This window comes from Mytilus californianus, unplaced genomic scaffold, assembly GCF_021869535.1.
Source record: "Mytilus californianus isolate M0D057914Y unplaced genomic scaffold, xbMytCali1.0.p SCAF_1, whole genome shotgun sequence".
NCBI classification, from domain to species: domain Eukaryota; kingdom Metazoa; phylum Mollusca; class Bivalvia; order Mytilida; family Mytilidae; genus Mytilus; species Mytilus californianus.
This window is the reverse complement of record NW_026262581.1, coordinates 79,502,453-79,529,490: the sequence shown is the minus strand read 5'-3', so window position 1 is coordinate 79,529,490 and position 27,038 is coordinate 79,502,453. Positions and strand designations below refer to the sequence as shown.

Below are 27,038 nucleotides of genomic sequence, written 5' to 3'. Positions count from 1 at the left end.
TCGCATGTTGCGCAGGGGTAAACAGTGCTGTTACTGTGTGTTGGTTCTGGGTCTGTATTTACATCAGTTGCATTAGCTAATAGTATGAGCAGTAAATAGGATGTTACTGATTTATATTTTATAACGATAAGCTCTAGGTGGTTGTTAACAAGTTACTCAAAATCTTTGTTTGAACCTGTCCTGGCTGTTTTCTTACCCCAATAAACTTACTATATTTTTTTTCTTCATTTTTTCAACTAATTAACCAAATTGATAGTGGTATTGAGGTGGAAGAAAACAGACTTCCTATTAAAATAGAGTACTATAGTGTAATATAGATATAAAATATCTACTGGAAGAATTCCAGGTTCTCCTGATAGAGGAGTGATTTGCAGAAGATAAAGGGAAACTTCATGTGACATATACTATTAGTATCTGTATCGGATTCGACCCGGGACTTGTTAATTATTGGTGTTATTATGTGGAAAAAAAAAGGGCCTGGAATGGTGTAATTTTTTAACAACACCATTGTCCTATAATAGTTGTATATAAAGTTGAATTCTTTGATTCCTCGTTTTTACGTCATGCCGGCCTACAAATCGGACCTCATTATTTTAGTAGTATAGATAGTATAATACAATCAAATTTATATGCTGTAAAGGTTAGTAAAATATTCAAATCAATACTACCTAGGTGAAAGGACTTTATCTTCCATTTACTTAAGTTCCAAAAAAGAAAAAAAAAAATTGGTAGTTGCTCTGCTATTCTACTAAATGCAACTCACTGTCAACTCTTGAGATAACAGAAATAATATGTTATCAGTATTCATTTATTTCATAAACAAGATTTACATCATAACAAAATATTGCAACTAACAATTCATACAACTTAATGTCATACCACATTCATCTCTTATACAAAAAAGCAAATACACTCGCAATACATTTTGTCAACCACTCACTTCATTTATCAACAACTCTTGCACATTTTATCTACCATAACTCAAGGGCATACAATACAGACTGAGAGGAGATCATATTAATCTTTCTTGAATTTTACACAAAGTCAATGTTGATATACAAAGAAAAATGTACCATCATGACTTTTCGAAATACTTCCGTTTGATTTTTGTATGTTTTATATAAAAACACATAATTTCACATTTCAATACTTTTCTGATATTTTCTCCCTAGTTTTGGAATAGTGTTTCTTAGTCATTTCCCTTTATGTTAATTCCAAATTGAATGATGGATGCGTTAAAATTTTGTGAAATCAATTTCATACAATTAAAATTGGATGCATTATTATTTGTGTCTGCTTCTGTATTATATGTCCTACAAAATGACCTACAAAGGTTCATGGTCTACTTTAAATAAAAAGAATATATAAAAAATACAAAAAGTGAAACTAACAAGCATTCTATGATTTCTTTTCATATATATATTTTCATCAAACAGATCCAATCAAATTCCTCAATGTAAAAGATTCCACTTCAATTCAATGCCTTTAAACACATTCACCACTCGTGTAACAAAACAAACTGTGAATTCACTTCGTCCATAACACAACAAATATCCAGAAAACATAACAAATTTATACTTCTGTAACTAAACAGATGTCATGCAATGTTTTATGATCCATTGATTTGATGGCATATGAATAAATTGAAATTTCATAGTAAAACTACAATCATCTTTAAAAATAAAAGTTGAATTTAAACAGAATTAAAATAGTTCAAGAGAAAATATAAAATAAACATAAAGAGATACATATATATAAAAATATAGTAAATAATAAATAGTTATGTAGTATTTCAAAAAGACAACTAAAAGACATTTTTATTTCAGCACTAATAATGTGCATTAAGAAAGTAATATGGAAATGAAAACAACTCATTGAACAAGTGCAGAATGATTAAAAAAATATTGACTACTGATTGTTTAAACTGTCCAAAATCATGTATTGATTCTTCTATCATGTCTGTTTAAAAGAAATAGGTACTCTAAATAGAATTTAATAATTAGCTATAAAAAACACAACACCCCTTTTTTTCTAATTTCATCACCTGCCTTTTCATGATCCTTTAATTTGATACTTATTATCAAAAATATGCAGTATAATTTGTTTTATAGTCATAATTAAGGTCATAACACAATTATTGTTTAAAACAATATTAAATATCTGATTCCATCAATATATGATCAGTTTAGTTACCACAGATCCAACTCACAGATTATATGAAGATTTAATTATGAATCATGATTAATGGTTGTAACTGAAAGCTTGATACCATTCTACAAAGCAGCCATAAGACTAGCATGTAGCCAACTTCTAAACAAAGTATATAACTTATGCCAATTCAAACAGCTGCTTTGGATTTTAATGATTCCCTGAGGCAAGAACTTTTATTTGATGTCACATTGTCTGTGTTTTGCACATTTTACTGCTGGATAATGTCTTTAAAAATAAATCAGTATTATCTAATCTTGGATGTCATTGATAAAACTCTACTACTGTCTTTTGATGAAGATTTTTGTTGCTGTTTTTTCTTCTTGTCGTCATCTACTGCAAAACATTTCCACAACCTTAAAGTTTCATCAGCTCCTGCTGACACAACTGTTGATCCATCTGGTGACATTGCCATGTGTAATACTCTAGCTGTGTGACCTGAATCATAAATTAATCATTTATAAATTTCATGAGCAAAAACATCTTATAAAATTCCTTCTATATATACAAGTTCACATTCATGATGTAATTTACACCATTTTTATAATGCCATCTTAGAATTACAAGGTATTTCAAAATGTTTTATCTAAATATTTTAACTAGAGGCTCTAAAGAGCCTGTGTCGCTCACCTTGGTCACAGATGGATTCATGACAAAATTGTGTTTTGGTGATGGTGATGTGTTTGTAGATCTTACTTTACTGAACAATCTTGCTGCTTACAATTATCTCTATCTATAATGAACTTGGCCCAGTAGTAACAGTGGAAAATATTTTGTAAAAATTTACAAAAATTTACAAAATTTATGAAAATTGTAAAAAATTGACTATAAAGGGCAATAACGCCTTAAGGGGTCAATTGACAATTTTGGTCATGTTGACTTATTTGTAGATCTTACTTTGCTGTACATTATTGCTGTTCACAGTTTATCTCTATCTATAATAATATTCAAGATAATAACCAAAAGCTGCAAAATTTTCTTAAAATTACCAATTCAGGGGCAGCAACCCAACAACGTGTTGCCTGATTGGTCTGAAAATTTCAGGGCAGAGAGATCTTGCCCTAATGAACAATTTTATCCTTGAAAGATTTGCTCTAAATGCTTTAGTTTCAGAGATATGAGCCAAAAACTGCATTTTACCTGAAAATTTCAGGGCAGATAGATCTTGACCTGATAAATTGTTTTACCCCATGTCAGATTTGCTCTAAATGCTTTGGTTTCAGAGATATAAGCCAAAATCTACATTTTACCCCTATGTTCTATTTTTAGCCATGGCGGCCATATTGGTTGGTTGGCCGGGTCACCGGACACATTTTTTAAACTAGATAACCCAATGATGATTGTGGCCAAGTGTGGTCAAATTTGGCCCAGTAGTTTCAGAGGAGAAGATTTTTGTAAAAGTTTATGGACGATGGACGACGGACGCCAAGTGATGAGAAAAGCTCACTTGGCCCTATGGGCCAGGTGAGCTAAAAAATGATGAAATGATGAGTTTTAAACTAAATAGAGATTCCTTGCATCCTGAATCATCAGATGACAAATTTTTCCCTTTTAATTGCCCAAGAGTCTCAATTTTATTAACTTCTAATGAATTTATCTTATTATAAGTTGCCATCATGCTTCAATGTTTTCAAAAGATAAATATTAGTAAATAAGAATCATTTGTAGATAATCTCCGACTGATAAAGCCTGTAAAGTTTCAAACCATTTGTAAATTTTTTTTCAAAGAAAATTTTTAAATTTCTCGATCAGAATAAAAGAATGCCTCTGGCATAGTAAATTTTCCTGGTTAACTAATGGAAGCAAATGTCAACAGTGGACCAAAGAGAAAATTATGTGATACATTAAAACTTTTGTAAATTGTTTCCCCTTACTGTTTATCATGATTGTTAAATCAACACCAAGATTGATTTGTGTGATGTTATGCAGGGTAGACTTGTTTTCTTTTTATTCAATTTAATTTTGGATGTAACATGTCTTCTGATTGGCTGAAAGTTTTTTTGTCTATCAGCTCAGACATAATTTTGTCATGTGACCGTGACGTCATTAACGTTTTTTCATGATTTACTCCTTAAAAATAGAATTTAGAATTAAATTATACAGAATGACTGTAATATTTTTTCTGTCTATTCAAAATAACAAAATAACCTGAAAAATGTGGTGCACACTTTTAAATAAACCGCGTATTCAGTGTGCACCACATTTTTTATGTTATTTCTTAATAGACAGAAAAAATATTTCAGTCATTCCTTAAATAATAAAATGTTTGCTACAAACCTGTTAACTCTGATACTTTAGTTAGTGATGGATACTTCCATATTGTCAGCTGATTCAAAGCAAACCCATGACTAGAAATCAATTCTTTATAATCTTTTGACCACAGTAAAGCACAGACCTGTTAATATGGAAAAAAAGATATATATATATATATATATATTGTTCAGTCTAGGTGTCCGAGTGGTCTAGAGCGTTGGACACAGTGCAGGCAGTGTTGTCTAGATATCCCAATAGCACGAGTTTGAATCCCGGTGAGGGAAGAGCAAAAATTTGCTTCCGCAAATTTGCAGATTTAAGATTGTTGTGCTGATATTTAGAGTAATTATGTATATTGATATATATATTGTCCACTTTGTAAAGCTGGTCTTGGGGATGTGTACCACTATATATGTAAATGTACCAATTGTGAAGTTAAGGATTTAAGGGGGAAGTTCATACCTCCATATTATTTAAAATATCCAAATGTAAAAAAAGTACTAGGCATGCTTAAATATTGTAATAGTAATGTGCTCTCTAAGCTGTCAATTTTTATTCAAAAGGTAGAAAAGATGCTTGTCCAATTTAAAACTGTAATAAACAAAGACTTATTTCTGAAGATGTATAATTCAACAATGTATACTGTTTGTATTATGAACTATGTTGTAATTAATATTGTGTTTAATATGCTCCTGTTACGCAGTCTTCTGCGGCTGAGTTTTCTTTAATAATAAACTATATATTGCATCTGGCATTTGGTATCAATAGCAATTGAAGCCAATTTTTTTTTTATTTTTCCTTTTTGTAAATCTGGTAGAAATTTATTTTGTGCAATATGTCTTTCTGCAGGGTTAATGACATTGCTGTATGAAATCTACTCAAAATGCAGCTGCAAATATGCAATACAATAAGCATTACAAACAGCATGATATGTTACTCCCTGTCAGTTTGAGCATTCTTTGATAGTGTTGTATAATATTGTTTTCTGGCACTTGTGGTATTTAAGTCTATATTGGTATTACAGAGTTAAGTGCCTTTTTTCAACTATTTCATATTTTATATTCAACAAACTCCCAAAATCCAGATTTAAAGAAAGGGTAAATACAAAAAAATAAACCAAGTTGAATTCAGCCATTATTGTGTCTGTCCCAAAACTGGTACCTAGTCAGTGTTTAATGACCTTTATGAAATTTGGTATTGTTAAGTCTTTTAAACTTTATTCATACCTTTCAATATACTGCATATTTATTCTTTTTCAAAGGACACAATAGCTCTGATAATTAAGTGCCAATCTACCTAAGAATCAGGCAGTGGTGAAAACATGACAAACAAAAACCCACTCAAATTGACATTAAGTTATGTTCAAAATGTATAATGGTGCAAAAATTTAACATTCGTTTCCTTTTCCTGTTCTGGTAATTCAAGATATAATTTGGTTGAAATGCACAAGAAATTAACTATTAAGGTTAGCTATCATTCTAACCAAAATTTATCAAGAGATTCCTCTTATTACCAGACACGCAGAAATGAATGACCTACCATTTCTTACTCAGGATGAGGGTAACTTCAAAATAGGATGGTTAGGTCAGTGGGTTTTTTTCGACCATGTTTTAATTTTTTTCAAAATTACCTGATTCTTTTTAATGTTATTTTTACCTGTGACTTTGTGTCAACACTTTGAGCACATGTACCAGTACTACAGTTCCAGAAGCGTATATGTCTGTCAGCTGTGCCTCCTCCACTGGCTAGCAGATTTGGTTGCCATGGACACCAAGCTAAAGCCTATTGAGAAAAACAAAATTAGAAATAAGAATTAACCCTACTTATTTTACAATATTTTTCATTTTGTTCTTACAAGACTTTTCAACAAACAGTTTCAGATTTTTTTCAAAATATATTGTGAAAGTGGCATTTTTGACTTGTTTTTTTTAACATACTCCCATGTCTAATAAACATGTCTTATAAATATTATCTTTACAAATGCGAGAATTTGAAGTAATTTCTGAATTTGACATTTTTTAACAACTTTGATTCTTGTTTTCATAAATTACACAACAACATTGTCTTACTTTGACTGCCGCTTGATGCTGTGTAAATGTATACACTGGTGACGTCTCTGACACAAGACTACCAATATGTGCTGGCCAGATGTTGAGTACGTTATCATTACCCCCGCTGGCTAAATGTCTGCCATCAGGTGACCACTGTAGACCACATACTTCCTGTGTATGACCGTTGAGGGTTCCTATGTGGTGCTGTGCTACTCTTACATCATGATGATGAATGCTACCACTTCTTGAACCACTGTGAAACATTAAAAAAAACAAACATTTAATTCAACAGTGAAATCAAACGTGTCCCAAGATTTTCCATATGATGAGGTAGTTTTTCAAAATTGTTTTTAATAATGTCTAACAACACGAGGAGATATATAACTTATCATTTTCTAATGACAATGTAGACTCTCATTTAATATATGTTTATTTGTAAAGAATTTATTATCTTTCAATATCAGTTTTATTTTTAAAGAGTGATTTTACTTCATTGCGATCACAGGGCTTCGGAATTCCCATTTCCAGGGCAAAGTAAAAAAAAATCGTCGGGTAAACGAAAATGCAGGTACCAGTTTCCCGTCGGGTAAGTAAATCCTCTTTACGTGGTACTTTCCAGTGTGTCATATTCTTGTTTGACAAAGTATGTTTTTGGACAAAATCTAGTTTAGAAACTGGTTTCCTGAAGTAATCACTTGTTTCCTTTTGTTTACAGCGGTACTTAGTTATTATCAGTAAACAGTAATGGAGGTCATGAAGCCATAAGTTTGCATAAATATTTTATCTCCACTGATTCATCAAAGAAACGGAAATTATTAGACTTAAACCTTAAACAGTAATGTAATCAAATCAGACTTTAAAAAAAAATAAGAACGGGAAAGCGAAAACTGATGCGGGAAAGTAAAATTGTAAGATGACTTTCCCATGGGTAAGTGCATTTTCAAAAAAATTCCAAAGTCCTGAATCAAGTTTAAGTTTTTGTGACCCTAATTTCATGGTAAACTAATTTGAACGAAAGTTTTAACCTTATACAGGACAGGCAGATAGGAAAACATATTGCATCGCTTTTAATCGTAGTTTTGGAACAAAATCTTTGTAGTATAATCATGGTGATAATGAAAAGAATGTAGATCTTGACAACATGAGCATGGAGATCACATTTGGTACCTCAGTGAAACAGTAATGTGTTAACCCAGAGCCTGAAAATTTGTGTACAAATTACATATTGATTTTCCTGTAGTACAAGCAACTGCCAGAATAGTTTATTTTTAAGTATCATGGTCTGAAAACAGGTATATTACAGGTCAACAAACTATGACAAATTGGACATTGATCACTAGTATAATTTTACTGTACTCTTCTGAGAAAAAGATGTGTGTCCTAGGACCCACAATAAAACAAAAAGTTGTGTTATCAAAATTGTGTGTCAGGGACCAATCTAGACATGGTACAGAGAACCCTGCATATCCATGTACTTATTCAATAAAAATTCTACCTGCTAAGTATATATGAGTTCCATGCAAGTGAACCAACTCTAGATGCATGCCCTGGCATATTTCGAAGCCTTTTGCCTGCTGTAACATCCCATAGCTGCAAAAAAAAAGAAAATTGTCAGACTATAATATTTGGTCTTAAGTAAAACAGAACAGAATCACAAGCCAGTATTAAAAGTGCACCCTGCTGCATTTGCAAATGACTAGGGAAAGTGGGGAACCCTATGGTGATACTTATACACTAAAATTTTCTGAACAGGTAAATAAATATCAATCATCTATCAAAATTACTTGACTACAAGACCCTTTTATGGTAGTGAAAAAAAGCCCAATGTCTGAAAGACTTTTTGAGAGAGACTGACAAAGAACTAAACTGTTATTAATCAAATAACAGTAGGAACCATTTGTTTTCCAATATTGAGAGTAGGATTTTAGTTCTTTTATTTATTTTACACATAGATTTATTTGTTTCAGTAGCCATAAATAGATCCATCTACTGTCAAGAATTCTGCCTTTCTTGCTACCAACAGTAGTTTTTTTTTTTTTATTTCTTCAATAGTTTTTTAACACTTGACCACTCACCTTTCACTTAATAAAAATAAAACCTAATTCAATGAGTTGGACATATGTTATACCTGTACTTCACCACTACTTGTTCCTAATGCCAAATAATTTCCTTCCTTGACCCAAGACACTGCGCCAATGTAATCTTCTTGACTTTCCACCTGCATTAATTGATTTATATCTCCTGATTCAGCATTCCATAGATACACACTGCCACCAAGGCACACTGCTAGTTGGTTTGTTACTGACCAATCTAATAAATTCAAGTCTGAAATATTGATAAAGAGGATTATTTACAGAACCATTATTCAAGTTCAAGGATTCATATCATACAGTTGTATATCAATACCAAGACTTCATGAATTCAATATATTTTTTTTCTCTACAAACCACACAAACTAAAAATGATTGATCATGATTCATAAATCAGCAAGAATGATCATGATTAAATTTCATGAATAACCAAGAATATGTGTCATAAGGACACTTGACCCTACTAATACTTTCACATTTCCATGTTCAGTGAACTACAAAATCTGGATTTAAGCCCTAATTAAGTTAAGATCATATGTGTATGAAGTTCCATGTTCATGTGCCAACTTTAAAACAAAACTTCACACAGGACGGAGGATTACTATTGTTGGCAGAGCATAACTTTTTTGAAGTTTTTGAATGTATAAAGTAGGCTAGCAAACATGGTAAAAATGGTACATGTGAATGTATCAACTTACAGTAGTCATCAACTATATCAGGAGCGTCTAGGATCCTTTCTGGAAACTGTGGTATATTTCGTGTTGTCTTCTTGACTGTACTAACAGGTGATTTACAAGAGCTGTACAACACTCTTAAATTGTTCTGGTAACCTGGATAATGAAAATCCACTTGAATTAAATACAAGTAACAAAAAGAGTGGACACATCTGCTAGTAACATGTAATTGTAGAAATTACCTTTTGCTTAATCATTCTACCTCTTTATAATCATAACCATTCATTCAGGCTAAATTAAAATATATGTGTGGTTCCAGTTACGCCCTGAAAAGAATAGGGTCGGAAGGTAGGCATTTAAAAATAATTTTTTTGGGGGGGATTGAAAAAAATCATGTTTTCACCAAGTCTGGTTCCGCTAATATACACGCCCTTAGAGAAGTTCACCATTTTCTATATGTTTGGTTGTAAAATAAACAGACATATTACATTTTTAGTTAATTTTGTTGCATTCTGTTAAGAATTTGTTGCATTTTTAGCCGTAATGGAAACTTCTAATAAAAATTAAGATGACAGAAGTTAGTTGTTGAAGTTCACATTCCACAAAATGGGATCTTTAAATTTTAAAATTTTTTGTTCAGAAATGCAAAAAAAAGTTCTAGGGTCGGGTTGGAGCAAAAGGCCAAAAACGGGTGAACATCACACAGTACTATACATCTGAGAATTCACCTACCTTCTGGAGCACTTGGAGCTTTGTTTTTGTAGGAAATGATCTTGTTACTCATAATGTCAGCTCCATTCAAATTTTCACTCATCACTTTCTGGAACTCTTTCTGTGATGGACTTAATAATTCTGGATTCTCTCCTTTCCCATCATTCATTATCTTGAAATGACCAAGGTCAAACTGTGTAGCATTCCTGTTAGGAATAAATCTATCTCCACCACTTGGAGTCTTTGGTGCTTTTGCTGGAGTTTTGGATTTCCCTATAATAAGTAAACATACAATGTCTTTGTACATCAGCATGACAAGAAATCATTATGATATGAATAATGCGGCTTTTTGCCTTATTTTTATACTGAATACGTTTGCTTCTTAGCATGAATAGCATTTCAATTTTATACCATTTTTAGAAATGTATTTAAAATTACACATCGTTTTTTTTATAATGAACCATGTCAATTGTGAATTTCTTTATTATTGATGAGAAAACTTGTTTTCCTTTCCATTTAATACATCAGTTTTTCATACACAGTGTGTTAAATAATAAGATAAACTCAATCAATCTGATAACACATCATTGAAAAATAGTAGCATACTGACTGGAACTAAGACAAAAACTACTAGTACATGTACATCTAGAATACATGTACATTATAAACTTTTAACAATCGATTTATGGATTGATATTAACTAATGCCTCCATGTACTTTTAACAAGCAATTGGTATGATCTGCACATATTTACAAATAAATTTTCTTTGTGTTTTTTCACAATCAATAAGAGTGTAGTGTACCTTGAGATTTAGGTGTTTTTGATCCAGACCCAGTTGATGGTGTTTTAGGATTATTTACAGATCTGTTGACATTTTTCATTGGTGTTTTCGAAGCAGTGCTGATGTTCAGTGAGCTGTTGACTGAGGCATTGCATTCCTCTTTCCGTTGCCATCGAATTGATGGTCCTTTTGACAATGGAGCATCCATTCTGAGGACACTATTCAATTCATTCTCAAAGTTAAACTGTGACATTGGTCAATCAAAATCTTTCTTCTGTCTACAATAGAAATATGATTCTTTAAAAGAAATAGAGTTAGCTGATAATGTTCATTAAAGGTAATAAAAAAATTAAAATAGACATCAAGAATATATATATAATTCTTTTATGTCCTAACTCATTGTCATGAGAATGACCATGGTGAAAAGCAGAGTCCTTGCAAACAAGCCTGTACTTAGGACACACCAAATCGATAACTTCTTCCTCGTCACTTCATGCTGTAAACGGTAAAAAAATCCCACATCTGGCTCCAAATTAACATTTAAAAAATCAGTCATGAGTTTGAAAGAAATATAATGCAACATTGTTTTCAACACAAATTCTAGATTTCTGTAGAATAGAATAAACATATATATATGGTCGAAGCCAATCAAATGAGTTAGACCAAGACATGTCATTTACAATGCTGTTGAGTAATTTTGTTCATCCTAGGCTAAATCAAGTCACGAAATGCACAAACTTGTGCCTTCAAGAAACCAATCACTTTCAATATTGATATCTACATGTAGTAAGTTTTAATCAACTTTTTCGACACTAGGAGTCAGAAGCATAAGAAATTAATAGGGTATGGCCTTAATTAACCCTTTGACTGTGCTAGGGACATATGTGTCCCTCTTTGGAACACATGTATGACAAAAAGTTTTCCAAACAAACAAAAGAATAGTTACGAACTTGAATACTTATATAGCACATATAATAGAATTACTTAAATTTAAACAAATAACGATATAATGTCATATTGTCGGAAACAAATATGACTTCAAATAACGTTTCTGCACAACTTTAAATGAAAAATACTGCAAACACTACAACATTCATTCAATAAACTTTGCAGTCATAGGTTAAAGATCAGTATTTTTCAGTAATTAATTACTGCCCTTAATATCTAAAAGTCTTTAAAATAAACATCTGTGTACTGCCAGACTCCTACATAAATGAAATTAGGGTTCAAGCTACATTTTGTACTACTACGTCATTTGGTCTCTGGTGGAGAGTTGACTATTTGCAATCATACATCTTATTTTTCTACTAGGCCACTAGGAGGATTTCCTGTCCATCACTTCACTTTAACAGACCTCCAAATGGGATATCTTGTCGTCCAGGTGTTCACAAGTAACTTTGGTCATCTGTAATTTTCCATTATTAAATATAAAAGACAATTATCAAAATGGTCAGAAATGTGTACTTTTCCCACTATTTTTTATCTTCACTGCACATTTCTTTGATTCTCATATTATAAGAAACCCAAGTGCTTAATGCATATAAATACGCTAAACACTCGTTTATAATCTTGAAATGAGGAACAAATTTCTGAATTAAATACTCCCCCCTTTTTTTCAAACATAGTGGATTCCACACCGTTTTAGTGTTAAAATGTTTTTTCAAACCGTTTCGTAGTAAAAATCATTTGTCGTTACCTTTCTGTTTCCTGTTTATAAGGTGTTTGTTCAATATTCACTGAATTTATTGTTGTTTTGATTACTGTTGACAGTTTTGTTTTTCTTGTTTGGACAAGCTTTTTGTGTTTAAAGTTTGCCGCCTCGTAATTGGTCCGTTCAATTTTGTAATACAACATTTCATTGGTCCATTTTCCTAAACAAAAGTTCCAAGTTGTTCTAAAAGAAATATTTCGTTCCGATATGTTATGTCGAGATTCGATTTTTTTTTACAATATTCCAGAGATTGACTCGAACTTTAAAAGTATAATAGCTCCAGCTGACAATATCAAAGTTATACTTTTAAAATATGATAAATGTCAAGGATAAACATTACTAATATTATAATAATATAGATCTGTGCGAACACATTTTTTACCAAAGTACTACTGATTGTTACAGTTCTTGGCCTAATATTCATAATTTTTTGTATATACTTCAAGCGTCTATAGTAAGTCTCTCACTATCAAATTGTGTAATTATAAAAAAAAACTGCATGGAATATTAGATCTCATATAGTGTCATAACTTTACATTTGTCATAATATTTGACTATTGTTCTCTGCTGTCTATATCCATGTTTTATATTATGTAATATATGTCACTAGTTAATTTTGCCATAGCATGTTTATGCTTTTGCAATAAAGATTCATTCAATTATGTTCGAAAATTCATAGATTATGCCTGAGATTACTAACTATAGCATTCCGGTTAATCCAACTTCTTGAATTAACATATTCTGTTTATTCCAATAAAGAAAGAACAATAGATGTTGTTTTAACCAAATATGTTGTTTTAGTCATTACAAGTATTAATTTAGTAGCAAATAGTAATAAATGCAAAAACTGGGCAACTTGTATTAAAAACTGTTATATGATCTTGGTATGAATAATTATTGGGACAACCAATGGGTACTTTGTTTGGATAGCTCATTTTTACAATTAACCAAACAACGGCTATATATGAACAAGCTAAACAAGAGTTACATTTTTCGCTTGAAACATCACCAAAGTGTAGAATATATAAGTATATTGTGTCAAATGTAGAATTACAATTTTATTTACGAAAATGTATTCCTATAATGTCTCGTAAATGGATAACGAAAATTCGTATGTCCTCACACAATCTATGTATTGAAACTGGTCGTTTTTATGGAATAAGTGAAAATAGTAGAATGTGTATGATGTGTATATATGTCTCTGTATAAATGTAGTAGAGGATGAATTTCATTTTATTTTACTATGTACAAATTATAGTGATATACGTAAGAAGTTTATCAAGAAATATTATTGGTCTAGACCTTCAACTTATAAATTAGTACAATTACTTTCTGTTGAAAACACTAAGGAACCAATATTTAAGACATATTTATGTTATATGTAGTCTGAAACTCACAAACTGTATAATATGTGACTGATATTTCTGACGTTTATTATTTATATGTTTCACTTTGTTAACGCTATACAACTTGTAAATTGTATATTTATGCATACTATACTGATGAACTGTATTGTTCAAAGTAATAAAAGATTGAATTGAAAGTAACTAATTAAATCATAGGTAAATTCGTTGACGGTTCAATCCTCGACTAGCTACATTCTTTGATCTGCCGACAAAAGACAGTTAGAAATATGTCGGCCTTCAAGGAATATAGTGTCTCATTGAAATTAAGTGTAGTCAAAACAAACAGTAATTATAATTAATGCAGTACATAATCTTAGACATCCAATGAAATTGCAAGGTAATCTTACATTTTTTGTTTGCAATGAATAAATATTTTATATGTATTTTTCCTGCTTGATTGAAACGAAGGAACCTTTTTTTTTTTGAGGAATGATAAAAAAAACTTTGTAGCTAATGAGAGCATTTTTCAAGATAACTAAAATAGGAATGTCATCTAATCTATTTATTCGAGCAAGGATGTGTATGTGCACTATACAAATCCTTGATTCAAGTACCTTTAAATGATGTTTATTCGATCATAAAAACAAGCACATAATTATATTACATTGTATATAAAAAGATATAGAACACTTAAAATGCACAGAAACAAAGCACACGTCATAATCAAATCATAAATAAAGCACATATATATATTTAAAATATACTACATAAATAGTCATTGGCTTTACAAGCACACACTATCTTGTTATTCCAGTCCAAGTGTAGTAGGTACGTGCCATAAGTGACCTACGAACTGATAGTCCAAATCTCTTTGCTCTAATGTCTGATCTTAAGTTAATTTTTAATGTATTCAATTTCCATTTATTTAACAACATAATCCCATGTTTACACTCAGGAATTTCTAATATTTTACCTATGAAATCCAAAATGTTGGAATAGGCACATGATACATGTACATGTATGTATGAACATAGATATAAGAAGATGTGGTATGAGTGCCAATGAGACAACTCTCCATCCAAGTCAAAATTTATAAAAGTAAACCATTATAGGTCACAGTACGGTCTTCAACACGGAGCCTTGGCCCACACCGAACAGTAAGCTAAAAAGCAGTGGCGGATTTACCGGGGGGGGGGGCACAGGGGGCACGTGCCCCCCCCCCCCAGTCGGGGTCACCAAACAATTTCCTAGCATAGTTTTATTGTTACTGTATCTGCTTATCTAGATCGAAAATCAGGACACAGCTTGATTTGTCTTCCTAAACTGGTCGTTAATTAACCCCAGCTTCAACATGTGTGATTTATGACAACTTATCGATGGGTGTGTAAATATTGACATCTTTGTGTAATGTCTATATCCAAAAGAATTTATGCAAACTACATGTACATGTACATGCTGATTGGAATTAATACGAATATATTTATTGTTTTTTAATACAATATTACAGGATCAAGATCGATAAACAAGTGAAATCTTCTGATCAGGAAAGAAATTACCAACTAAAATCGGTCTTAAAAGAATATGTAAAAATAGATGTTAAGTGTCAAGAATGTTAGTATCGATATGAGATAAGTCTTTTTTACCAAACACTCACATTGTATACGGTTTCTGGGGAATGTGCCTGTCTCAGAACAGTCTTTTTCTGACTTTATTAAACAACAAACGATTTTTTTCAATGCATACAGCATTTTTTTTTAAACTGAATGATGTGTTTTTTCCCCTAATTTTTTTTTATGGAAACAAAACCTTCCCCCTCCACAAAACATGAATGGTCTGTGCCTTATATATAATCATTAATAAAATGATATTGTATCTTAGAAAAACTACTTGTATTTGAGATGAAGAACAGCAATAAAAGTTTATTGTGTGTTTTTTTGCTGTGCATGTAGATTTTGTGTCATGGATGGATACCCCATATCCTTTGTTATTATAATAGTACAGTAATATGTGAATATTTTTTCTTGTTTTGATTACCATGTATGAGGGTATGAATAGGTTACCGTGAATGAGGGTATGAATGGTTTACCGTGAATGAGGGTATGAATGGGGTTTACAGATTGGAGAATAATGGTCAAAACGTGAAGGCTAGAAAAAAATTGGCCCAAAAGATATAGAAAAGATTAAAGCTGTGATGAACTGTAAAGAGTAGAGGACAATTGGCAGCAAATACAAGAGTAGAAAGAAATGGACCCAAAAATAATGAAAAGATATATAAATGACCCCCCCCCCCCCTAAACAACCACCATCATCCCCAATACATGACACCACCACCTCCCACACTCACATATATGCATATATAAAAAAATCTTTTTAATTTTGGTTTCATGGTGCCCCCCCCTCCCCCCCCCCCCCCCCAGACATCGAGGTTCTGGATCCGCCCCTGCAAAGGGCCCCAGAAAATTACTAGTGTAAAACCATTCAAACGGGAAAACCAACGGTCTAATCTATATAAAAAACGAGAAACGAGAAACACTTATGAACCACATCAACAAACGACAACTACTGAACATCAGATTCCTGACTTAGGACAGGTTCAAACAAATGCAGCGGGTTTAAACGTTTTAATGGTACCAAACCTTCACCCTTTTTCTGAAACAATAGTGTAACATCACAACATAGAAAGACACACTATAAAATATCATCTGAAATAGCTTAACTCAATTAAAGGACATATGAACAGTACGTATGAACAAGGCGTTTTCTATTCAAAAGACACACTATCGAATCTAACTACAAAATTCATATACATTTTATTATGTTTCAACAAGGATACTCAGTTTCAGCTTCAAGTTCAGACTGTGCACCTTCTGGAAAACTAATTCACTCATTGAACAAAATAACGAATATGGACACCGGTGTATGCAATGTAATGCACTGCAATGCAACTTTTATTAATAAATCTCATATTAAACGACAACTGGAGAGTAACATTTAATAAAAATGTTTTAAAATTGGATTTGTGTTAAATGATTTAACAGTAAATTCGTCTTGGAAATTCGTCAAGATTAACTTTAATCAATTTTTGTATATGAAACCGAAACAGATGCAGGTTTTTAGGCATTTTTTTCCCTCGCATAGTTGTCGCCCCTGAATGTCCGAATACACGTTGAAGATAAACCACGTTGCACCGACTAAACAACTGAAAGTGAACAAATAAAGAGACTTACATCTACAACCATGGTGCACCAGAGAAGTTTCATTTTTATATCATTTATAATTTTTTCTTTACTTCATATCGTAAAGAGCAAAGACGAGAACGACATAAAATTTGCAAGCAAACAAAGTGGATATCAAAATGCAGACGACGCTTTTGATGAAGACGATGATGGCAAAAGTGATGAAGATGTTGACGAGGAAGACAAAGATGAAAATGTGAAAGAACATGGTAAAAGTGACGATAGTAGGAATTTTTACAGCTTTACCGTGCTTGATTCAGAAGGAAAGGGTGTTGACTTAGGAAAATACAAGGGAAAGGTATGAACAAATTTCGACAGAATCTCATAATTTGCAATATTTAAAACTTTTAAATGTCATGTCTTTTGGAAAGAATTTTTTATTAAACATTTTATTTAAAAAGACTCAGTTAAAAAAAAAATCTTTTTTGGCATTATCAAAATTATCAATCAATGTAGGGAATAGTTTCCCTTACACCTTATCGCTATTTGTTTGCCCACAGTCGCCTGAAGATTTAATAATTATAGCGAAAAAATGGAGGAAATAAAATATTTATAGTAGTATTATATAGTATGATAGAAATCTTCAGGCAACTGTGGTTTGCCATAAGTTAACTGTCCATCACAGATTTTCCTGTAAAATTTTGAAGCTGCAAACGTAGCAAAAATGATTGACTTAATATGGATCAAGAGTTGCAAGATCATGTCTTCAAGGGTTAAGTGTCACAGATCCTGAAATAACGATCAGGTCTATTCTGTGGTTGGTCCCCAACCTGTTAAATTTAACAATTAGATGGAGAAGAGAAGAGTTCTGGTCAGTGGAGTAAGTCTTAATCGCAATGATCAATCATTAGACAACCACATCAACATAACAAAATATAACAGCAGGCAAGTTTGAATATTTTATTGCAAATGAACACACCATAGTTTTTGATTATATAAAGACAAGACTCATGTGCTAAGTGCTGTAGAAATAATTTTTTTTTTATTCAGACAATAATGATTAAACCAGAGTCTACATTAATTTTGTTTAAAATACAATGCTGACCGTGCTTTTTGGTTGTATACTAAAAGTCTGTTCATTTAACAGGACGGCACTGCTCTACATACATGTATTGAACTTAAGTCAAAATGATAATGATGATAATAAAAAAGCTTTTTCTAAAGTTCACATGGTTCAAACCATATATATACCCTTTCTGTGAATGGGTACACCTCTAACAAAAGAAATAAACACACCATAAGCTCTATTAAATTTTTGACAGACATTCAAGACATTACAATACAACAAGTTAAATAAAACACATCTTAAAAGCACTGTTATTATGGATGGTAAATATCATTAAAAATAATAAGCTAAATGGTATATTATTAGCAAAAAAACAATAAAAGCTGATACATATTCAAAACTATAAAGTATATGTATATGATGTAATAACTAAAAATACTGTGACTATAAAAGAAGTGCTTCAATTCAGTTCATAGAGTAGAGGCTTATTGACCACTTTAGCTCAGATTTTAGACCTATGGCTGACTATGCAAAGGGTCTAGAGTTTGATTTGTGGATAGTACAGTGGTCATTTTGGTGTACTGTTATGTTAAAAAAATATTTTTAAAGGTCAACACATGGTTTTCAACAATAAACAAGCTTATATTTTAAGTTTCAACTCTACATCACATTGAGTCTAAACAAGTTGTGAAAATATTTAACTGTTACAGACTATTAATTATTAATTTGCCACTGGATGTTAAAGAAACAACAATCAATCTGCCATCAATTCTTGTTCCTCAAAGGAAAAGAAGCACTAAGATATAAACAAAGGCAATCACATACAAGGCTTGTTACAGTTATTTTGGACAAGGACAATAACAGGGGTTGAACCAGTTTTTATGTGTAGAAATTTGGGCCGTCTAGATATGCATGTAATAGAATAGAGAATGGAAACATGGAATGTCTCAATGAGACAACAAACAGACCAAAGAGCAGAAAACAGCCTAAGGCCACCAATGGGTTTTCAAAGCAGCGAGACAATCCTGCACCTGACTTGACCTAACTTTAAACCAAGCAATGAAATCAACGTTCACTCTTCAATTTCCCTTTGTCAAGCTTTTGTTGAGGATAGTATATACATAACCAAATTAGAATTGAGATAAAACAAGATAAGAGATGAGATAAAAGACATGTAAATTACAATGCATCAAGATTACAGTAGCCCACTTGCATCTTGTTAAATTCATTGTTATCAATTTGATATTGCCTTTAATAAAGCATGTAGATATTATACTTTTTAAGATCACCTTGGTAGTAAATGTAGCATCAGAATGTGGATATACAGATAACCATTACAAAGCACTATCAAAGATACATAACCATTTAGTTACAACTGGACGATTTTCAGTATTAGCTTTCCCATGCAACCAGTTTGGAAAACAAGAGCCAGGAGTAAGTACATAATCTCTTAACATATTCTTCACAGTTTTAGTTAAAGGTGTTAGTTTTCATGATTTAATTTCTTGTTGCATATATCATACATCGTAAGTTGTATAGTTAGTTGCATATATTTTTGACATTGAATGTTGTGCACTGGACTTTTTTAATTCAGTGATTCAGCTAGACTAAAGGATTTTCAGGTCATTTCAATTTTATAAATAAAAAAAACATAACATTCTTTAAAAAGTTGAACTAAAATTTGGTTATAATTTCTGACAGAGCGCTATTCTGATTGTGTGACCAATGCTTTGGGAAATTGGGACAGCTGCATACATATCAAGTCAAATGAAATATGCTGTCTGATTAATTTGTAGATGTTTGGATATTATTTTAAGGTGGAAAAAAATGAAATCTGATATGATTAGAATTATACATGACAGCATTTCTAGTTTCAAAAATATCCAATTTTAAAGTACAGAAAAATATATACAAGAACAGGAAATAACAATTTATTAAATTTAGAGGTACTTTAGAAATCATTTAAAACAATGAATGCCGGTTACCATACCAGCCATTAACACATAAGGAGGTTTCTGTGCATTTAAAACACATATTTCCAGTTGAAGTTATTACTTTAAGTCCTCAACATGATATTTTTACCCTTACCCAGCATCTTTCATGTCCTTATTGTTGATTTCCTCCTACTCTGTCTTTCAAGAAAAGTAACAAACAAAAAAAAGACATTCCCCTAAATTGAACAAATAAAAATTGGAAAAAGAAAATAAATAAATTCCATGTAGCATGAATATGAAATAAAATTAACATGCATAACCACAGTCAATCTATGAGGATTTCTTGGATTTCAGTGTTTTAAATTGTGTATAAAGTTTATTAGTGCCAAAGTTTATTTCTAGATCCAATTTATGATTTTGAACTTGTTTTTCCTGGACATCACTAATTTATACTCAGTATGTCAAAATTTATATTGAAAGAACGTTTAGACTTTTCAGTCACTATATATATTAGTTAATACTTTGTAATGAACATTATCAATTTTGTTAGACAGTCCTCTCAGGACAAAGAACTGTACCTGGAAATCAATAGTTTACGTTTTTAGTTTGATGTGGCAATCATTTATTATGATGTGTCCTATATGTGGACAATCTTACCACATCATCAAATATAAAATGTATTTTATAAAGGTGTGAACTATATTGATTCCCATGATTTATAGAAATGACTATTGTTAACTTGACTTCTTAGACAAACAACTTTACACAATCTGGACAAGACAGCACCAGATGTTACAGTCAATGTGATCTATAAAAATATGTTGTATTATAGTATTATTTATCAATGATTTTATGATAAAAGGCATTGATTGATATTTAGTGGCTTAAAATTTTAATTCTCATGTCATAGAATCTTTATATGTTATACAGACCAGGTTTTACTCTTTTGCTTTCCAAGAACTAGTTCAAATTGAAATGATTGGAATTAAATACTCCTCATAAATGATAATGTAACAATTAACTGGTACATTAAAGGTCACATGCAGTTAGTTGGAATGATTTTTTATGAAAATTTTAAAAATGTTCACTGTCCTTCTGAAAAATATGTACTGTTAAGTCCAATAGTTTGCTATGAGTCAAAAGCTGTATAAGAATTAAACCACTTAATCATACCACCATTGCTTTCTATGTTAAATAAAGTGAAAGTCTTCAAAAGTCACCACCTGGGAGATCATTTAGGGAACTTTAACTCTTCCTACTCAAATTTCTATCGCCTTGATCACTGGGCAACTGTTGGTGTAGATCCCTGTCTTACCGCTATTTTTGTATGCATTATATGTTTATACATTTTGTATTAAACTTGAACAACTTTTAACAATTCGTTGTTAAAATCTATAAATCTATTAAAAAGTTTAATATTTCTATCAGAGGTCTCCTTTTGACTAGAAAAAAAGAAGAATGTTTAAACCAAAAACTTAAAGTAGAAACCAACAAGACTGAATTTTACTAAAATGAGGAAGATTTAAGGCAACCAGGGTGCAGAATGGCCTGAAAAAAAACCTAAATTTTTGTTTGTTATTCTCTTGAAAAATTGAAAACATTGGTAATCATAGACTCCAGCAATTCCACTATTACACTTTGATGTAGAAAATCCAGTCTACTCTGTAGGTAGCCTGGGATCCTGACTCTCTGCTTGACAGTAGAGATAGGCAGCAAACAACATATATTCATTTATTGGATGCTAGAATGATGCATCTTGGAATAGCATCATTTCCTGACACATGGTCCGAGTACACAGTTATCGTCCTTTGATTTTCGTTGTCCACAAATATAGCCCCTAGTGTGGACAGTGTGTTACCTGCCAATTTTTTTTATACCCCTTCCAAATTTATTTCTCCATGTTTTATGCCTCAAATAGCAAGTAGGGGGATGAAATTACACTGTAAAAAAAATATGGGTCATGAATTTTAAAGTAAAGTAGTGATTTGGTCCAGCTGAAAAAGGTTAAAAATAAGCACTTCGGAAGCTGTCAAAAGATTTCAAGACCCCCTTAACATAAACTTGTCCATATTTTGAGTTAGAGCCGATGAAGTTTTCTATAATTTTGATATAATTTGTCCCAAAAGTAGTACAACACACTGTAAAAATATTATTGAGAAAGCACAGGTGGGATTTTTTTAATTTTCATTTATTGTCTAAAAGAAATGCACTACGAATTATAACTGTGTACTCGGACCACATGGTGGGAAATATTAATATTGTCACAAATTTCTTGAAAGTTATTCTTAAATTCATAAAAAAAAAGCAAATTCCAGAAAAGTATAGGCTGTATAATCCAAATATTATTGAGTAACATCGTGAATCACCAGTTAGTTCCTGATCCAATCGATATATTCATTGTTTAAAGAAGACACACATGCGCAGTAATTCAGTCCTGTTCAGGACTGAAAAGTGATCACATGGATTGTATTATGCCTGGCTGTACTGACACGAAGAGGAGGTTTGGCCAGGATACCAGGCTTCTCTGTAGGATGAACACTTTATAATATATTTATACTAGATTCATTACACTTATACTACTTGTATGTGGAGTACGTTAAATAAGCTTAATTTGGACTATTACTTGAATATTATGATATCTGAAAATAGTCAAAATATTGTTGATATACCATTTCATCTCTCTTTATTATTTTAATATAAATCTTTTTTGCAGACTAATGAAGAAATCCAAAAATTTGCAAAGGATAGATACAGAGCTAAATTTCCTGTATTTGGAAAAGTTAATGTTATTGAAAGTGATGTATCTCCAGCATGGCAGTACTTAATAGGTAAGCTGATAAAGAAACACATTAAATAACTTAATTTTGTATCGATAATGGAGACTTAAGTTCCCTGTGCTTCCTCATTTAAATTTTAAGGCTCCAGCTTAAAAGCACCTGTAATTGTACATGTATTGTCATGAACAAAAAAAAAACAAAAAAAAAATTTAATATCAGTTGGTTTCTGGTGTAAAATGTTTGTCTATTTATGAAATTTGCATTGAATTTCACTGAAGGGGATAATCAGTAAAATTTGTCTTTTTTGATTGATTGATTGGTTTTTTTTTTACATTAAGTTCAGTGGCAAATATTTTATGCATATTCAGGAAAAGTATTTTTTAATTGAATAGCACAAGTTTTCACTTATGCCAAGGTAATATAATTGATTTTCTTCCAATTATGGCTGCTTTTATACAGCACTCAACCATATAATTAAACATAATTTAAACATTGTGTTAGTTAAAGGTAAAATAACTAAAATACCAAACTCCAAGGAAAATTCAAAACGGAAAGTCCTTGATCAAATGGCAAAATCAAAAGCTCAAACACATCAAACAATTGGAAAACAACTGTCATATTCCTGACTTGGTAAAGGCATTTCCTTAAGTAGAAAATGGTGGATTAAACCTGGTTTTATAGCTAGCTAAACCTCTCACTTGTATGACAGTCATATAGAATTTCATTAATAAATTGTCTTGAACAGTTAACCACTTATTTCAAGCTGTGACTGGTAGCAAATTCATTATGATATCAATATAATTTTCATATCATAGGCAACATCACTATTGTTGACCTATCAAATTGTAGGGTTTCACACAATAAAAAGACTGAAAACTTTGGGAAGACACAAATTCTCACTTGGTGGTTTCATAGTTATAAGTAGATTTTAAAGATCGCATGTTGAAAATCTTAAATTTAATAATTTTGAGAGTGAAGAAATACTATTACACATTACAGTAACAAGAGAAAAATCTATATGTAAATAGCATGTGGATCAATGAAACTGGGGTGGGGGGGGGGGAGAAAGTATTTTAATTATAATTACACCTTATGTAAGAATCCTGGGTTTTGATTGGTTGATAGCCAGTGTATTTTTCACCAATTTACTGTTATCAAATGAATATCGTTCATTTTTTAACGCCGCCAGGGTATATGCAAACAGGATATGCCTTTTTTACCCTCTCTGCCATGGTATTTGCCAAAAAATACTCTATCCAACTGGACGCTTGTAACGGCACGATCATCAATGCGTTTTTGAACATTTACATTCGGTGTAATTAAACAGATATAGCATGATCTTGAGGGGTATTTGCGAAAAATACCAGTCTTGAGAATGAATTTCCCTCGCCTTACGGCTCGCTAAATTTAACATTCTCTCGACTGGTATTTTTCGCAAATACTCCGCCTTAACATGATATATCTGTTCAAACAACAAGAATTATTACTAAACTGATTTTAATTTTTGAATGAGTTTATATAGATATAAGAAGATGAGGTATGAGTGCTAATGAGACAACTCTCCATCCAAGTCACAATTTGCAAAAGTAAACCATTATAGGTCAAAGTGCAGCCTTCAACATGGAGCCTTGGCTCACACCGAACAGTAAGCTATAAAGGGCCCCAAAAATGACTAGTGTAAAACCATTCAAACAGGAAAACCAACGGTCTAATCTATATAAAAAAACGTGAAACACTTATTCACCACATCAACAAACGACAACCACTGAACATCAGGTTCCTGACTTAGGACAGGTGCATAAAAATGCAGTGGGTTTAAACGTTTTCATAGGCGCCAACCTTCACCCTACCTGAAACAATAGTGTAACATCACAACATAGAAAGACACACTATAAAATATCAATTGAAATGGCTTAACTCAATGTTTTGTTTTGGTATAACTAACAATTATTCTCTTACAGATGAAACTGGTGAAGCTCCTTCCTGGAATTTCTTCAAATATCTTGTCAATGAAAATGGTGATGTACTGCATGCATGGGGAGCATGGACATCTGTTGATGAAATCTATTCAGTAGTGCAGGAAGCAGTGACGAATGCAATGAGAAGACCAAAAACTGAACTGTAATTTGTAACTTGTTATGCACAGACATGCAAAAAAATTACTCACTGAAATTTGTTCACAGTATATTCTGTAGAACCCATGTTAAAAAGTGTTTACATACTTATAGGGGTTTTTACATTTTCTTCACAGGAAATATTGATCATTGGCTATTTAACTAAATTTTGTATCACACACATCTTCAAATACATACCTTATTCTTTAATGTGTAAACTTTTCATAGGATAATTTTTATGGATGAAATCTTTTAAGTCCTGGGATAAAAAAAATTCCCAATTAACAGTTGTTTAAAATATAGAATGAACACATAACTGTATGAAAAATGTCATTCGAGACATATATCCAAAAATTATCAAATATAGCTTAAATTTCTCACAGAAATGTTTTCATAGACCCTGTCTATCACAAAATTAATTGGGCTATATGAATTATAGAACAATAAAAATCGTACATAGCCCACTTTTTGCATGTCTGTAGTTAGTATTGTTTGTGCCAGTTACTTATCACTTTTAAACTTATGGAAACATATCAAATCATAATATATTGTGTATATGAATGTGTCTTATTTGATGACTTAGATAATGTAAAGTTTTGTCATATGTAATATTTAAAATCTGTTTGAATTTTATTATTGTTTCTACATGATTTGATTTTGTATTTAGTTTTCAATTTTTTCTCATCTATGATACTCTTAATATAGGATTGAATTTCGTTTGGAAGCAGTCGTCAGTGTCTTGATTTTGACTGAAGACAATTGGAACCATGCAAATTATCTAGCCTTTTTTGTGTGCCTTTGCATACATAGAATAGTTTTCACAAAATAACATTCAGCATTGTCCATCATAGATATAAGAAGATGTGGAATGAGTGCCAATGAGACAACTCTCCATCCAAGTCACAATTTGTAAAAGTAAACCATTATAGGTCAAAGTACGGCCTTCAACACAGATCCTTGGCTCACACCGAACAGCAAGCATCATCCTCATATTTTGTTTCATCGCAATGATTTCTAGGATTTCCATTGGCCGAAAAGGTTCTCAGTGTGGCTTTAAGGGCACACATCTGTATTTATATACTCACAGACTGTAGAAAATTGGCTATTTACTTTTCTGTCTGTTATAAAAGTTCACAATCTTTCTCAAAGAGGCGTACCTTGCCTTCTACTTAGTAATAAACTCATCATTAAATTTAGCCTGCTTCTTTAAAATTTCAAGTAAACACTGTCATAGGAATTAGGAGTTTATAAATAAGTTTGTCTCAAGACGTTCCTTTTATTTTTGTAGCTAAGTTGTCTGCATTTTTTTCCTTTTATGCTATCTTTTTATACGGCCGCAAAAATTTTTTGCGGTCGTATATTGGTATTAGCGTCGTCGTCCGAAGACACATTGGTTTTCGCACAATAACTTTAGTTTAAGTGAATGGATCTCTATGAAATTTAAACATGAGGTTAATAACCACAAAAGGAAGGTTGGGATTGATTTTGGGGGTTATGGTCCCAACAGTTTAGGAAGGAATAAGGGGCCAAAAAGGGGCCCAAATAAGCATTTTTCTAGTTTCATGACAATAACTTGTGGAACAGTGTATGGATCTCTCTGAAATTATACCACAAGTTTCCATACCACAAAGGGATGGTTAGGATTGGCTTTGAGGGGTTATGGATCAAACCTTTTAGGAATTAGGAGCAAAAAAGTGAGAAAAAACAAGGACAATTACTTAAGTACAAATTACAGTGTAAGGGAGGTAATTCAAAAACTACTTTGAATTACCTCCATTACACTGCTTTTAAATTATGTATAAAGAACTTTTGCTGTGATTAGCTGTCAATTCAATTTTAGAAGTTACTATTTTAATCATTTTAAAAATGCTGATTAAAGTAGATTAATTTTAGCTATGATTATGTAAGTCATTTTCTATTTTAAGACTTTTATGATGTATTTAAATGGGTTATTATGGTTGCAAACTCCATGGAAATTTGAATTGAAATTATGACCATGACTGAGGGAAAGAATTTTTTTTGGAAAAAGAGGGGGGGGAGGTTAAAAAAATATTGGGGGGGGGACAATTTTTTCTCCTCAAGATTTCAGAAATCAAATAGAAAATCCTTCAAATTTTTTTTTGTTGAAAAAAAAGGGGGGGGGGG

The 27,038-nt window shown here is 31.7% G+C and overlaps 2 protein-coding genes across 2 annotated transcripts; one reads left to right on the top strand and one right to left on the bottom strand.

Moving 5' to 3' along the window:
- Nucleotides 1-794: 794 nt before the first annotated feature.
- On the bottom strand, nucleotides 795-12,578 carry LOC127708385 (cell division cycle protein 20 homolog). The gene is made up of 10 exons (XM_052213260.1): nucleotides 12,466-12,578; nucleotides 10,791-11,047; nucleotides 10,009-10,260; nucleotides 9,301-9,432; nucleotides 8,641-8,837; nucleotides 8,008-8,102; nucleotides 6,531-6,765; nucleotides 6,118-6,243; nucleotides 4,486-4,603; nucleotides 795-2,646 (listed from the first exon to the last, which is right to left on the bottom strand). The coding sequence occupies exons 2-10, from the start codon at nucleotides 11,020-11,022 to the stop codon at nucleotides 2,456-2,458; spliced, it is 1,578 nt and encodes a 525-aa protein (XP_052069220.1). The 5' UTR covers nucleotides 11,023-11,047; nucleotides 12,466-12,578; the 3' UTR covers nucleotides 795-2,455.
- Nucleotides 12,579-16,978: 4,400 nt separating this feature from the next.
- LOC127708719 (glutathione peroxidase 7-like) lies at nucleotides 16,979-25,548 on the top strand. The gene is made up of 4 exons (XM_052213842.1): nucleotides 16,979-17,360; nucleotides 19,353-19,502; nucleotides 22,716-22,830; nucleotides 24,741-25,548. The coding sequence occupies exons 1-4, from the start codon at nucleotides 17,064-17,066 to the stop codon at nucleotides 24,902-24,904; spliced, it is 726 nt and encodes a 241-aa protein (XP_052069802.1). The 5' UTR covers nucleotides 16,979-17,063; the 3' UTR covers nucleotides 24,905-25,548.
- Nucleotides 25,549-27,038: the final 1,490 nt, after the last annotated feature.

What these genes read in the sequence shown, in the direction of transcription:
- LOC127708385 (XM_052213260.1), bottom strand. Translation starts at nt 11,022, where the DNA reads ATGTCACAGTTTAACTTTGAGAATGAATTGAATAGTGTCCTCAGAATG. An exon ending in AGCTCCAAGTGCTCCAGAAG is followed by an intron (nt 9,433 to 10,008) that starts GTAGGTGAATTC and finishes TTCATTATCCAG; the next exon opens with GTTACCAGAACAATTTAAGA. An exon ending in TAAAGTATCAGAGTTAACAG is followed by an intron (nt 2,647 to 4,485) that starts GTTTGTAGCAAA and finishes TTTATGATTCAG; the next exon opens with GTCACACAGCTAGAGTATTA.
- LOC127708719 (XM_052213842.1), top strand. Translation starts at nt 17,064, where the DNA reads ATGGTGCACCAGAGAAGTTTCATTTTTATATCATTTATAATTTTTTCT. An exon ending in TAGGAAAATACAAGGGAAAG is followed by an intron (nt 17,361 to 19,352) that starts GTATGAACAAAT and finishes ATACTTTTTAAG; the next exon opens with ATCACCTTGGTAGTAAATGT. An exon ending in AGCATGGCAGTACTTAATAG is followed by an intron (nt 22,831 to 24,740) that starts GTAAGCTGATAA and finishes ATTCTCTTACAG; the next exon opens with ATGAAACTGGTGAAGCTCCT.